General features: G+C 38.2%; 1 protein-coding gene and 1 long non-coding RNA gene across 2 annotated transcripts; both read left to right on the forward strand.

Annotated features, from left to right (window-relative positions):
- Positions 1 to 1,186: 1,186 nt before the first annotated feature.
- LOC149027440 (uncharacterized) lies at positions 1,187 to 2,225 on the forward strand. The gene is made up of 2 exons (XR_016171990.1): positions 1,187 to 1,777; positions 1,883 to 2,225. It is a non-coding gene; the product is annotated as an uncharacterized LOC149027440 (long non-coding RNA).
- A 5,526-nt stretch (positions 2,226 to 7,751) lies between these two features.
- LOC149027441 (F-box family protein) lies at positions 7,752 to 12,034 on the forward strand. Its single transcript, XM_089162589.1, has one exon. It carries the CDS (start codon positions 8,095 to 8,097, stop codon positions 9,199 to 9,201), a length of 1,107 nt encoding a protein of 368 aa, XP_089018715.1. The 5' UTR covers positions 7,752 to 8,094; the 3' UTR covers positions 9,202 to 12,034.
- The last annotated feature ends 979 nt before the right edge of the window (positions 12,035 to 13,013 follow it).

Here is a 13,013-nt window from a genome sequence, read left to right on the forward strand (position 1 = left end):
AAAATTGTGTTTGTTTGATTACTTGGCGTAGAAAAGTGAAAGACAAGTTTCTTTAATTCAAAAATTTTTCCACCCCAAGACTTTTTAAAACCTCACAAATTTGATGGAATTTTGTGATAAAATTTAGAAAAGTAAAATATGGGACCCACCATTATCAATTTTTCACAAAACCCTTTCATTTTCCTCATCCCACTACATATATGACTCACATGTTTTTTTACCACCAATTTTTTCCCACCCCACCAATGCAAATAAACGCACCCTAGAATTTAAAGGAAAAATAACAAAAGATTTTTTTTTTTTTCAAAAATTTTCTCATCCCTACCTTTATTTCAACAAACAAACCCAACCATAGTGAAAACACACAGGTTTAGAAGAAAAAGAACATTAGTTGCAGGCCTTAGAATACTATAGAGTAACCAAATAATGTCACCATCGACCCCCTCTTTCTTTCTTACCAAAAGAAGCCACTATAAGTCTACAACCACACTCACCACCATCTCCCCTGCAAGCAGCCAAACTAAATCGTCTTCCACCACCTCTGAGAAAGGCATAATGGTAAGCTTGCCGCGGATTCCTATTCAAACCCTTAAGATTCTTACTTACGAATTTCTTTTTTTAATTACCATTGTCAGGAATTTTGCAAATGGACGAGTGATCCTCTTGACCAATGAGTTGAGCATCGATCGAACAGATAAATCTAGAGTTTTTTACAAGCAGCTTGTAGTTTTGCTACGAAATTAACAAGTGAGACCTAGCCAGGGTTGCTAACTTTATAGATAGTGACATAGAAGTGGGAAGCAGGAATTATATTATACGAGTGGATTGTATTAGGTATGTACTTCAAGAGTACAATATTAATTTCATATTAATTATTTTTTATATTATGTTTTTTTTTAATTAAGAATAAAAGGATAATCTCTCTCGATCCATCGTTGAAACTTCAAAAGTAAAGTGATGACATCAGACAAAACTAAAAGGTTGGTGTAAAAGACTCTTGGAGAGTTGGAGTTATCTAGTTTTCTACCCAAAAAAAAAGAAAATCTTGGAGTTTAATGCCAATGGAAGGTGGGGGGTCAGGGGTGGACCTCTTGATCGTGTCATTTGAGCATCAAGGGACAAAGATTAGTCTATCAGAATTGAATGAAATGAACGAGTGGCCCTGCCCAGCCCATGCCCTGCCCTGCTCTCTTGACGTGAGATTTGAGCAGGGATATCATATATTAATCAACCATGTCGTGCAGCCTGCAGAGACGGACATGGAAGATCAGCATCTGGTAGGGTTTACTTTTTAAGGTGTGAAATGGAGACACATAAAATGGAAAATTGGCCGCCGTGGTGCTAGCTATCTGCTACAGCTGTGCTTTTTTGTAAATTTGCAAAGCTCTGTTCCCAATATAATATAGAAGGGGTCAGGAAGGGTGAAAATCATATCATTGAGACTTGCGATCGAGCATATCCATTAATTATCCATCTAACTAACTGGTGGTGAAGACTGAAGATGACAAGACCAGTAGGCAATATTGGCTGCTTTATGGCATTCCTCGTTGCAACCCTTGTAGTGGTGATGGTGTCTCTTAGCTGCTTGCCGGTGAAGACCACTGCAAATTATCCCGTAGCAGTTTCGCCTCCGCCACCTCATCGCCACTGCCACGGCCGCCACAAATGTCACCATCAACCCCCTCTTCCTTCTTACCAAGAGTCTCCACCATCTCCCCTGCCAGCAGACAAACTAAATCCTCTTCACCACCCCTAGCTAGCTAAGAAAGCCAAAATGGTAAGCTAGCTAGCTTGTAAGTAATGGGTTCCTACTCAAACCCTTAAGATGCTTATGAATTTCTTTAATTTCTATATTGTTACACTAATTATCCTTAATTTGCAGAAACGAGGTTACTACTATGCAAGAGTACTCTTCTGAATAAAAAGGATTCGAAGTTTGTTAGTTGCTGATCTTCTTCTTATTAAGAGAATAAAGGAAAGCGAACCCTTACTATGGTGTCGTGGTTCTTGTTAATGCAAAAGCTAGCTAGAGCGTAGTAATACTAATGGAAAGCTTCCGGGTTGGAAAAGGAAGAAGGGGGAGAAGTCATCGATCGATCAGAGAGAAGCTTTATATATCGTTCGCTTTCAATTAAAATGTGATAAGCTAATGCTATTTCCAGTTTACCTAAAGTTTATGTTGTATTTTCAATTAAAATGTGCTAATGCGATTTCCAGTTTACCTATGGTTTATGTTGTATTAATTCAATCGGAATAGCAGCCAGATCTAACCCACAAGGCCTTAGACCTCTTCAGATTTGGAACTTGTCTTTTAAACTGTATTTCAATTTTAGTTATCCTTGGCCCTTTAACAATGAGCTTAGGTAATTCAACTAGGTTAAAAATTTCTTAATTTAATGTCAAGTCTACTTCCCTCAAAAGATTAGTAGATTTATTGTCTTTGACTCCAAGACCTTTCTAGCATGGATGTCTTGACTCTTTATCTAAAAATAATTTTTTCATTCATAAATGTTATGAATGAAATAAATTGAATATCAACTACATACAGTTTATATTCTCTATACAATAACGTTCGTATTTATACAAGAATTTTTCTTCATTCTAATCTTTAAAGAAAGATAAGTAAATCAAATAGAATGTCCAATTTAGGGATGGGGAGGTGTTGAATATGTGGAAGATATCCAGATGCATATAAGGGTTTTTTTTTTTTTTTTTTTTATAGAAATCAAAAATAAAAACCAGTTGGTAGGAGAATTACATAATTCGTTTACGGTGGTGTTGACCCATCTATAATTGACTTGTATAAAGGATGCTTGGAGGGCCAAATTCGAGGCCCAATTGAGAGGTCTTCATTGGGGTGATCCCATATCTGTTGGAGGGGAAGGGGATCTAAAATATTTTCCACCTTGTCTTGGGGCCATACTCCCTTATTTGGCTTAAAAAGCATCTGCTCGACCTCTTGGTTGTTAGTTGTTACACCATATATCTTTAATTTATTTACTAAAGCTCTTTGTATGTTCCATGCCTTTGCCAAATTTGTTATATCTTTAATTTATTTATTAAAGCTCTTTGCATGTTTCATGCCTTTGCTGAGTTTGTTGAGCACAACTTTGAGAAACTTTTTGCCATCTTTATAGCCTAGATTCATCTAGTATACAAGATTTCTTTGAACTAATCCCTGAAAACATCAGATACGGCCCTAGTATTGTTCTCCACACCTAGAAATATCAAGATTGGGTCACCATAGAGTTCGTCCATCATATTATCATTCTTGCATAAGCACATCTTATTTGGCACAAAAAGGGGTTAGCTCCATCATGTGTGTTCTACGGGGGTTAAACCAAACTCCTTGGACCATTTTGACAGAAGAGCCATAAGTTTATTGGGATCATGTTTAGTTTTATAAACAACGCCTCATTCCTTAACTTCCAAACATCATAAAAAAATTATCAAAATGTTTGAAAAAACCAATGCAAAGCAAAGTAGAATCATCAAAACTAGAGGCCCTACAACCCATATTCAATTGATCCACCCGCAACCAATAAATAAATGCTGAGTTGATTATGCTCCAACACCACACACCACACAATGATGTCGATATATATAAGTTTTTTTAATAATTACAAGTATTCCAAGTGGCTAGTTTTTTTTATGATTTTATTTACACCAAAATCATGACATGATTTTTTTTTCTTTCTTCAAAACTAAGATTTGTCCATGATAGCTTACTTGGAATTTTATCCAACATATTTCTGACAAAAAAATGGATCATCATATCAAAGGGTTGATGTTAGATTACAAGAAAAATAATTTAATCAAAACTTTGTAACGTGATTTATGAATATATATATATATATATATATATATGTCACACATTCATTAGAAAATTGATCATCCATCTCCTTGTCAAAAATGACAGAATAAAAATTCAAGCTTAATTTACATGCATCTTCACTACTTTTTCATCTTTGAGGATTAGTTGTTATGTTATAATATAACCCTTTTATGGTTACTCACAACTTAGCTTTACTTATAGAATTTACTCAACAATCTTAGCTTTATTTATGGAACATGTGAACCAACTTTATCTTCAGTATTTTTTATATTTTTTTAGCCCTTGCTATTCTGGTCTTAATTTAAGTTTTCACCGAGATGGGCATGAAGAAATTGTTGTTATTTAACAAGGATTAAGTTTTTATTGAACGTGGGATTTGAAATGATGAGAGCCTAACATTGTAGATATTTTAGATCGTCCGATCCATCTCACACACATGTCACAATGGTGACTGTGCCAGGGAAGAGAGAGAGAAAGAAAATTATATGGCATTCATTATTTTTTGGGTGAAACTAGTGACCATCCAATTTTATCTTCAAAATTACATGGTACCCACATGCATAATTATAAATTATCTACAGTTAAATTTCTGGTATTAAATGTTTAGTAAAAGTATTTAAATACTATTATCTTTGTTTAGTTCATTTAAAATGATCCTACCCAGCCCTTAGATGGGTCCCTTCAACCATCTTCCACCAACACTCTCTCTCTCTCTCTCTCTCTCTCTCTCTCTCTCTCTCTCTCTCTCTCTCTCTCCTCTCCCTCTCGAGTTTTGCTTTCTTCCCTCTCACAAAACCCTAGTGCCATGGCTATCTGTTTTCAGTATCAATGGTTTCGTTGTTGCTGGACACAGAACATTGAGAAATCAAGCTTCACTTCGGGACATTGTCGTCCACATTCCTAAGTCAATGAAAGTCGTTCAACGCATAGCCTTCCGGTTGTAATTGAGGAAATTTAAAACTTTTGCTTAGCTCAATTCCAACAATTTCTTGATAAATAAAATTCACAAAAACCATAAAATGGAATTTCCTTAAGATAATATAGGCAAAGAAGTAAGAAAAGGTGTATGAACACCAACTTAGAAGACGGAAAATGGGGAAAAAAGATGGTTCACTAGTCCTTTGATGGACTGAATTCCGATTAAATGTATCGAAGAAGATAAGATGAGGGGTAGTGAAGAGTCACGAGTTTCCTCCTTACTGAGAATGTGACTACAATTGATAAGAAAAAAAGAATTTGACATTAAGAGGTTCTGTAACCATGCGAAAAATTCACCAGCTGACACCGCAAAAGAATCTCTAAGACCATGGAGAGCTTCCTTCTTCACCACCTAAAATCTAGAAATTTTAGGGTAACTCTTCTTGATCGAACTTGAATCTTGCAACCATCTGGAATAAAAGAATTAAGAGCCTTTACAAGTTGCACACTTTAGGGGGAAAAAAAACCAAAAAAGGGCCCCCTTTGGCCCCTTTAAAAAAAATGCCACTTTAATAATTAAAAAAACCCCCAAACAAAAAAAAAAAAAATTAATAGAAAAAAAAAAAAAACAACCTCACCCCCAGAGTCAAACAACATAACTACTTTCATTTTTAAACATTTTCACTCTCAACTCTTTATCGAATGATGGGATTTTTCTTAACTTTTCTTCTACCTACACTCGCTAGAAACTGCCCACCTTCACTGGGAAACCAACACAACGGCCTTTGCGGGAAATCTCTCCACCCACCGTCATCTGCCGAAATATTTCTTCTTTTGATTGCAGTCTTTTGGTTCATTGCTTACTGCTACTTTACTCTTCAGTCGGTGATACTGAAGTTGCAGATTTGGGCTTTGTTTTATTGCATTTCAGTGAAAAACCAATGACGACGAAGCAAAATGCGGTCGTCTCCGATGCAAACTGTGCAATTAAAATTCCAGGCCTATATATTTTCTGCTTGATTCAAATAAGAGATATGAAAGAAGGATCTCTGAACATGACCTTTCAGAATGGAATTTTGTCGAATCTGATAATCCTAGTTGGGTTGATGCTAGTTTGGAACCCAGGTATGGAGATGATCCTAATAGAGAAGTGGGTATGGAGGGAATCGTGTTTGGGTGTAAGAATTCGGGAGAATTTCGGTCTGGCTCAAGCAGCGAACGATCTGTTTCTCAGAAAAGGGATTTGGATTGTGTAGATTATGCAACAGATGAAGTGAGTCATTTCGAAGAATCTGGAGAAGGTATAGGAATTGAATACAAAAGTGTCGAGTTTCAAATTGAGAATCGATCCATTTCACGCAACGAATCAATCCACAACAATTCCCTAAATTGGAAAACCCTAAACTGAGAAAGAAGACATGGAAGCGCTGAAGATCTTATGAGTACGAGATTCGCGTTCGCAACAATCATGGGTTCGCGTTTTGGTTTCGTTTCTGATCTTCCAAACATAAAACAGAATTGAAAACCCACTTCTAAAGAATTTTCAGTGCAATAATTACTTTAGAGCCTTCTATATTCATTGGGTTTGTTAAACATTCTTCACGCTCAACTTTGAATCGGATTGTTGTCATGGGTTTTGGGTTAACAACAACAAAGGTTGCACAACGGTCAAATGGTTCGAAATTAGGTGTTATACAATTCCCAAGGGAATAACTATGGAACACAATACGGGAAGATGTATTTTCAATTTATGTTCTTAAATCTTGATTTGGAATGTTATCTATTTTGATATTTCTTCTAGGCTCATTTCTATACTCTATTCCCCAGTTTTTTAATTGTCCTAGGAATATGTTGATTGTTAATTCTTGAAGTCTTAATTCTTCGTTGCCTTCTTGATTGGTGGTAGCCCCCCTCCCCCTTATGTGGCATCACATCGTGTTGAAGCACCTACCGATGCCAATGGGTTACTGTCTGGAATCGAAGTTGATTAGCTGAAATTAGAATATGTTACCTTTTATAGGGAAAAGGACTCTTCAGGTGGATCTAGGACTTGATTATCAGCTTTTGTCTCAGTTTCTTCTTCCTCCCCTTTTGTACAAAATTGAAGGCAACAAAGGTAAAGACATTAGCATCTGAGAGATTTCTAGCAAGGGATAGTGGGAAGAGAGATTTTTAACGGAGTGTGGCGGTTTCTAGCAAAATGTAGGTAGAAGGTGGGTGACTTAAAGATTGAGTGTGGGAGGATTTTAATGGGAATAGTTATGTCATTTGCCTATAATGAGAGTAATATGATTATTTTACTCATAGATCAATAGCATATTTGATGGAGTGTTAAAAGTGTGTAACTTGTAATTTTGAGAGTGTGCAATTTGTAGTTTAAGGCATTAAAGCGTGCAACTACTAAAAAAACTCAAAAATTATTGCATTTGAAATTTTAGAAGGTTTTGAATCATTGAGATTAAATAAGATAGAGATTTAAATTTTGATTGAACACTAGTCTCTCAGTTGGGAGAATTCAATGGATCAAAGCATTCACTTTGAATGGGCTTTGAGTTCAATCATTTACTAGAGAATTGCGGGGGTTGAATCTTAGGAATTTGCAGAGGAGTTGGATTTGGAGGAACGACATGGGGCCAGTTGGTTGCCGACAAGGGAAGGGGAAGGGTTGTAGGTAGAAGATGGGTGAAGGGATCTCCCTTCACTAGTATTAAATTGTGGGTATTATTGTCATTTTCCTGCCTAGAGGGCATTTGAGTATTTTAAAATTCAAAATTTAAATGAGTTAAATAAAAATAAAGATATTTAAATAATTTTACTAATTATTTAATAGTAGAATTTAAATGTAAGTAATATGTAATTATGCATATGAATGGCATGTATGGCATGTAATTTTGATGTAATAATGGTGATCATTAATTTTGGCGTGTAATTTTCTTAAAAAATCAAAAACAAAGAAACATCCAAGGGTCCGAGATGCCTGCCTGCAAGATGTCCCCAGCAGAGAATAAATAAATAAATAAAATTAAGAAAAGCAAAAAGGCCCATGTTCAGCTTTGCAATGAGATCCTGACCGCAGGATCTTCGAAAGAATAGACAACGAGACGAAGACGGAAGAAGAAGACAACCCTCCCAAGGCGTCCCCGCCTCGCTCAGGACCAATCCGTTACATGTAAGAGCCGCCGTTCCCTAAGCTCCCGGAATTCCTGAATTCCGGCCGGCCGAAGACTCTGCAACGTTTCTCCGTCTGCGTTCCGCTTCAAATCAGAGATATTCAGCTCAGCTCCGGTCACCTTCCGACAACCTCTCTTGAGAAGAAGAAGAAAAAGAAGAAGACGAAAAGAATGGAAACTCCGTCGATTCTTTGCCTTCCGCCGGACACAATTCATCAGATCTTCTCCTACCTTCCCCTCCATCAGATCTTGATCTGCCGTTCTGTCTGTAAATTCTTCTACCAGACGCTAACGTCTCCGTCCTTCCTTCATCTTCTCTCCCTCCGACCACCGCTGCGTCTGATCGCTCTCCGCCCTTCTTCTCATCATCATCACCACCATCACAGCCGCCACTTGTCTTCCCGACCTCTTCTTCCGGTTTTTGACCCGGACCAAAACCACTGGATCAGATTCCCCCTTGACTTCCTCCCCTTCAGGTCTCCCATCGCCGTCGCTTCTTCTCTCGGACTCGTCTACCTTTGGGCTGATTCTCCCGATTCCTGCAAATCTCTTGTGCTATGCAATCCCTTGACTCGCCAGTTCAGAGTCTTACCTCCTCTGGGCTCCGCGTGGTCTCGCCACGGCACCGTCCTGGTTGGAAGCTCTGGCCGTGTCCTAGTTCTTACCGAACTCGCTGCTCTCTACTTCTCCGGCTCGGGGTCATGGCTCAAATTCTCTTCCAATTTGGCTTCCAAGCCTCGAAGCCCGATTATGGTCTCCGACTCGGTTTTCGCCCTATGCGACGTTGGAACTCCTTGGCGGAGCCAGTGGAAGCTGTTCTCTTGCACGCTTGCCGAGCTCGTGAAGTCGCAGGGTTGGAATCGGTTGGAGAGACACGAATGGGGTGACGTGTTTGATATACTCAAGAGGCCTCGGCTTGTTAGGGCTTCGGGGAATCGAATTCTGATGGTGGGTGGTCTAAAGTCGTCTTTCTCGTTGAATGCTTCGTGTTCGACGATTTTGATTCTGAGGTTGGATTTAGATACGTTGGAGTGGGATGAGGCAGGTCGAATGCCGGCAGAAATGTTCCGCTGCTTTCAAGAGTCCAGTAAGTTTAAGGTTTTTGGAGGTGGGGATCGTGTGTGTTTCTCTGCGAGAAGAGTAGGGAAATTGGCAATGTGGAATTGTTCTTCCGAAGGTGGGAAGGGTGAGTGGAAATGGATTGATGGGGTTCCGGGGAATGGGGATGGCCTACTAAGGGGATTTGTGTTTGAAGCTCGGCTTGCAGCCATGTCGTGATGGGGTGCGTGGGTTTCATCTTCGCATGCCTTGATACTGGTATGTCGGCCAAATTTCTTTTCTTATCGATCCCAATTTGATAGTTTCTGATGATATTTCATGGATCCTGTCATCCGTTAACGGATTAAGACTATTTAACTTATTCAAAAGAGCTGCATGCAATTTCATGTTGATTCAGAAATGCTCATCCTTTGATGTTTAACATGTTATTGTTTCTAATTTGTTTTACTTCCCCCAAAAAAAAATTGCTGCTAACTTGTATATCTAATTCTGGCCATGCTACTGAATTTGAATCAAACACCTATAATGAGGGTGGACTGAAACTTGGGATTGTAATGGCACTTTGAAAATAATTCTACCTTAACCGATGGGTTTGAATACCATGTAAAGCCATAGAATTATGTCAGCTTGTTGAGATGCTGAACATTTTAAACCTTAAAAAGCCCAATACTAGGTGTTCTTCTGTGATGGCGTAATACATTCTGTTTTATGCAGTTTTATTTAAACCAACATAATGTGAATTCTGGTCTTCTCCCAGCTATTTAATCTTCTTTTTCCAATTCATATTATGTTTAGAACTACACTTAAACTATAAGGAGTTGGCAACCTGATATTGTGCCTGCTCAATTCATGCTCATGGCCAGGAAACCGCAAGTCTATACTTAATAATGGAGATGAGTTGTAATCTAGAGTATTCTTTTGCTATTTGCATTTGAACCACACCATTCTAGGGATTGGAGACTGATCAGACTCTGAAGCTTTACTTGCAAAATATGGGCTGTAAAGTTTGCTCCATAAGGAACAGAAGATGGAGTTATTATGTTCATAAATCATGAAGACAAGGAGGAGGATTCTTAAATGGATATTGTAAGAAGAAATATGTACACCAGACCAATGAGGGGTTAGAAATGCGTTATTAGCTAGTGGGCTCCACACAAGGCTCACATGGTGGCTACTGTAGACAGAGTAAGATAACAGGTTGCTACATTACAACCTGATTGTCTCAGGTTCAAATTGTCGAATGGCCTAAGCTGGGTTAAGGCTTTGTAAACACTTACCCTGCTTCCAGACCATGCAGTGGCAGGAGCCTCATGCACTGCATACACCTTATAGTAGAATACTGCAATGTTGGATGATGGCATGGAAGTGGTGATGATTTACTGTTAATTTCATATTCAATGGGTGATAGGAAGATGGTGGCCACAACTTAAAGCATGAGGGGCTTATTCACACTCATTTCATTGTTTAATCCAATTTGAAAACAAGGGTTCTTTTGTGGTGTTGAACACTGCTGTTACCAAGCTACCAAGACGGTATGTTGTGGTAATATTTTCTGTTCTACAGGAGGCTGCTTTGATTTTGTTGGCTTTTGGTTTCTGTAACTTCTGATTTCTTCACTCAATGGCATATGGAAAGAAAGCAATTACTATGAACCCCTTACTCATTAAGTAATTTCTTAGCAGTCCTATAGGGTGTTGTGCGTACCCTTCTTGGACCATTGTAATAGTGTTCAACACCACTCACGAAGTGGGAGCGTCCCTGTCATGAGAGTCTTTTTTTATTACTTGTTTGCCGAGTTTTCTCATGCATAGTCTATAGCTTCCTATTGTATCTGGATTTCCTTATTCTGTTGTGATTGTACTTCAATTTATTGATATAGATAAACGACAAGCCAGCATAACAACTCATTTTGAGTTCTCGGATGGCTCAGTCTTCTTCTCATCTCTATCCAGTGCTCTTCTAGATTAGTGGGAATCCAATTAGAAGCCAGTAACCAGGATCTGCTATGAACAGAAAAATTTCATTAGGTCAAAATTAGGGTTGGGGTTTAGCAAAACCTAGGGCTTGATGGGAGGATTAGGTCAATTACTGAGTGTAAGGGAATCCAACAGTGAAGGTTTGATGATCTTTGAATGGTGGAATATTATTGGAATTGAAGTAACACCAATTAGGGTTCAGTTGCCAAGTTTCAGGAAGGAAGAAGATGGAGAAGACTCTAGGGCTTGTGATTGTCAGAATGAGATGCCGCCTGTATTGAGTTCTCATAGGTCTGAGGGTGATTCAGTCCAAATATTGTATAGTATTTCGATGGTTGGATTGTTACGTGAGGTTTTAGGGTTTGTGGACAGTATCCTGACATGGAGGAAAAGCTAGAATTTATGGTTAAGGATTTACAAGAAGAATAATCAAGATCGTGGGTGATTCAGATTGTTGTTTGTTGAAGACCTTCTGGAACAGCAGCTTGTACAGTTGAAGATGTTCATGGGAGAAAGAAATTAGGAGAATAGAATAGAAGTGTAGAAGAAATCAGGTCTGGATATCAATCCTGTATGATTGCTCAGAAGTAACAAAACTTTGAGAAAAAATTTACATTCTTTATTCAATCATTTCTGATTGCTGGGACTTATTACATATATATTTATATAGGCCTTTCTACCCAGAAAAAGAAAATATGTAGGTCTTAAAATTCCTACTTCCTAATCATAAAAGGAGTTTTAATTACTCTAAAAGACTCAATACAGTAAACTCAAACCGAATTCTTTTTGTTGGTCAAGAAAACTCAAACAGAATTCATCTAGCTGTTAAGTATCCTGGTCTGATTCAAACACCCTATTTAACTACTAATCTTATGTGTTGACATTACTTGTGCTTTTTTGGCCTATGAGTAGGTCCATTACATCAATAAATGCAAAAATTAATCTGTAGACGGGACTGAAGTATGTCAGCTTTGCTTACTTCTACCTCTTCCCACTTCATGGATCGTTCATTTTGGTGGTTCTGTTCATATGACTGGTCAGTCCAAAGTCATTTTCCTGGCTTACAAAGATTTCCAAGTCCCTCTTCTTTGTTTTTGTTTTATTTGGAATAGGAGCTTTTATACCCGGTTTGGGTTGGTGTATGTTAATGCGCCTCTTTTGTGTGCGAACCCAAGACTTCCCGTGGGAGATTGGGCATTTAACAGCTTTATTAACCCACCATTGGCTTTTCAAGTCCGATCCTCCACCAGTGTGATTGGTCATGGATCAGTTTCCCTTGCTGACTGCATGACTCTGTCTTCTGTTCTCTGTGTTCTCCAATTTCCGTTAGGCTTGTTATCCATTTGCTTGCAGGACATAAGATTAAGGATCACACGATGCAGTTTCCGATTTGTAAATGACAGGGAAGAGTGGATTGTGCTGAATTCGTTAATCTTCAGTAGGTCCGTAATTCATTCATCAATCTTTATTGGCCACTTTCTTTAAGCATGGGTCCTATTTTTACAAATTCCGAAGTTTGTTTTCGGAGCAACCGAGCAAGTACCATACATAGGTAGTCAACAGTTCCCACGGCCGCTTCCTTTTCTATCACGAATGCTGGCTCATGGAGTCTCAAGACTCTCAACTTGATGTCTATGAGCGGTAACCATGTATGTGCACACTTTCAATGAGGCATTCAATGGATAATTTATCCTTAATGATCACTGGTGCATAGTCTTGTCATTATTCAGGGATGAATGTTGCCATCCGTTACCATTAGAGAAGACTTTTTCATAACAGTTCCATGGCCAAATTTGTTTTGACATAAAATGGTTGAAAATGAAAGGAGGAACATAGAACTTGGTGGGAATTTTTATAAGTAAACCCGAATCTTTCCAATTGAAAAGCAATGCGGCAATGTAACATATGGTATCTTAATAGGATATGGTGGTATACCATATGTATGTGAAGGATATGGATGTTTTTTTATATTACATGTAATTGAAAATATTAAATTTATACCCATTTATGTTTTTAGACAATCCAAATGTATTGCGGATCATCTAGCACAGAAGG

This window comes from Hakea prostrata, chromosome 1 (assembly GCF_041222555.1).
Source record: "Hakea prostrata isolate BN-2017 chromosome 1, UWA_Hpros_2, whole genome shotgun sequence".
Classification (NCBI taxonomy): domain Eukaryota; kingdom Viridiplantae; phylum Streptophyta; class Magnoliopsida; order Proteales; family Proteaceae; genus Hakea; species Hakea prostrata.

Excerpts from the sequence above, each read along its gene's own strand:
- LOC149027441 (XM_089162589.1), top strand. The coding sequence starts at position 8,095 with ATGGAAACTCCGTCGATTCTTTGCCTTCCGCCGGACACAATTCATCAG.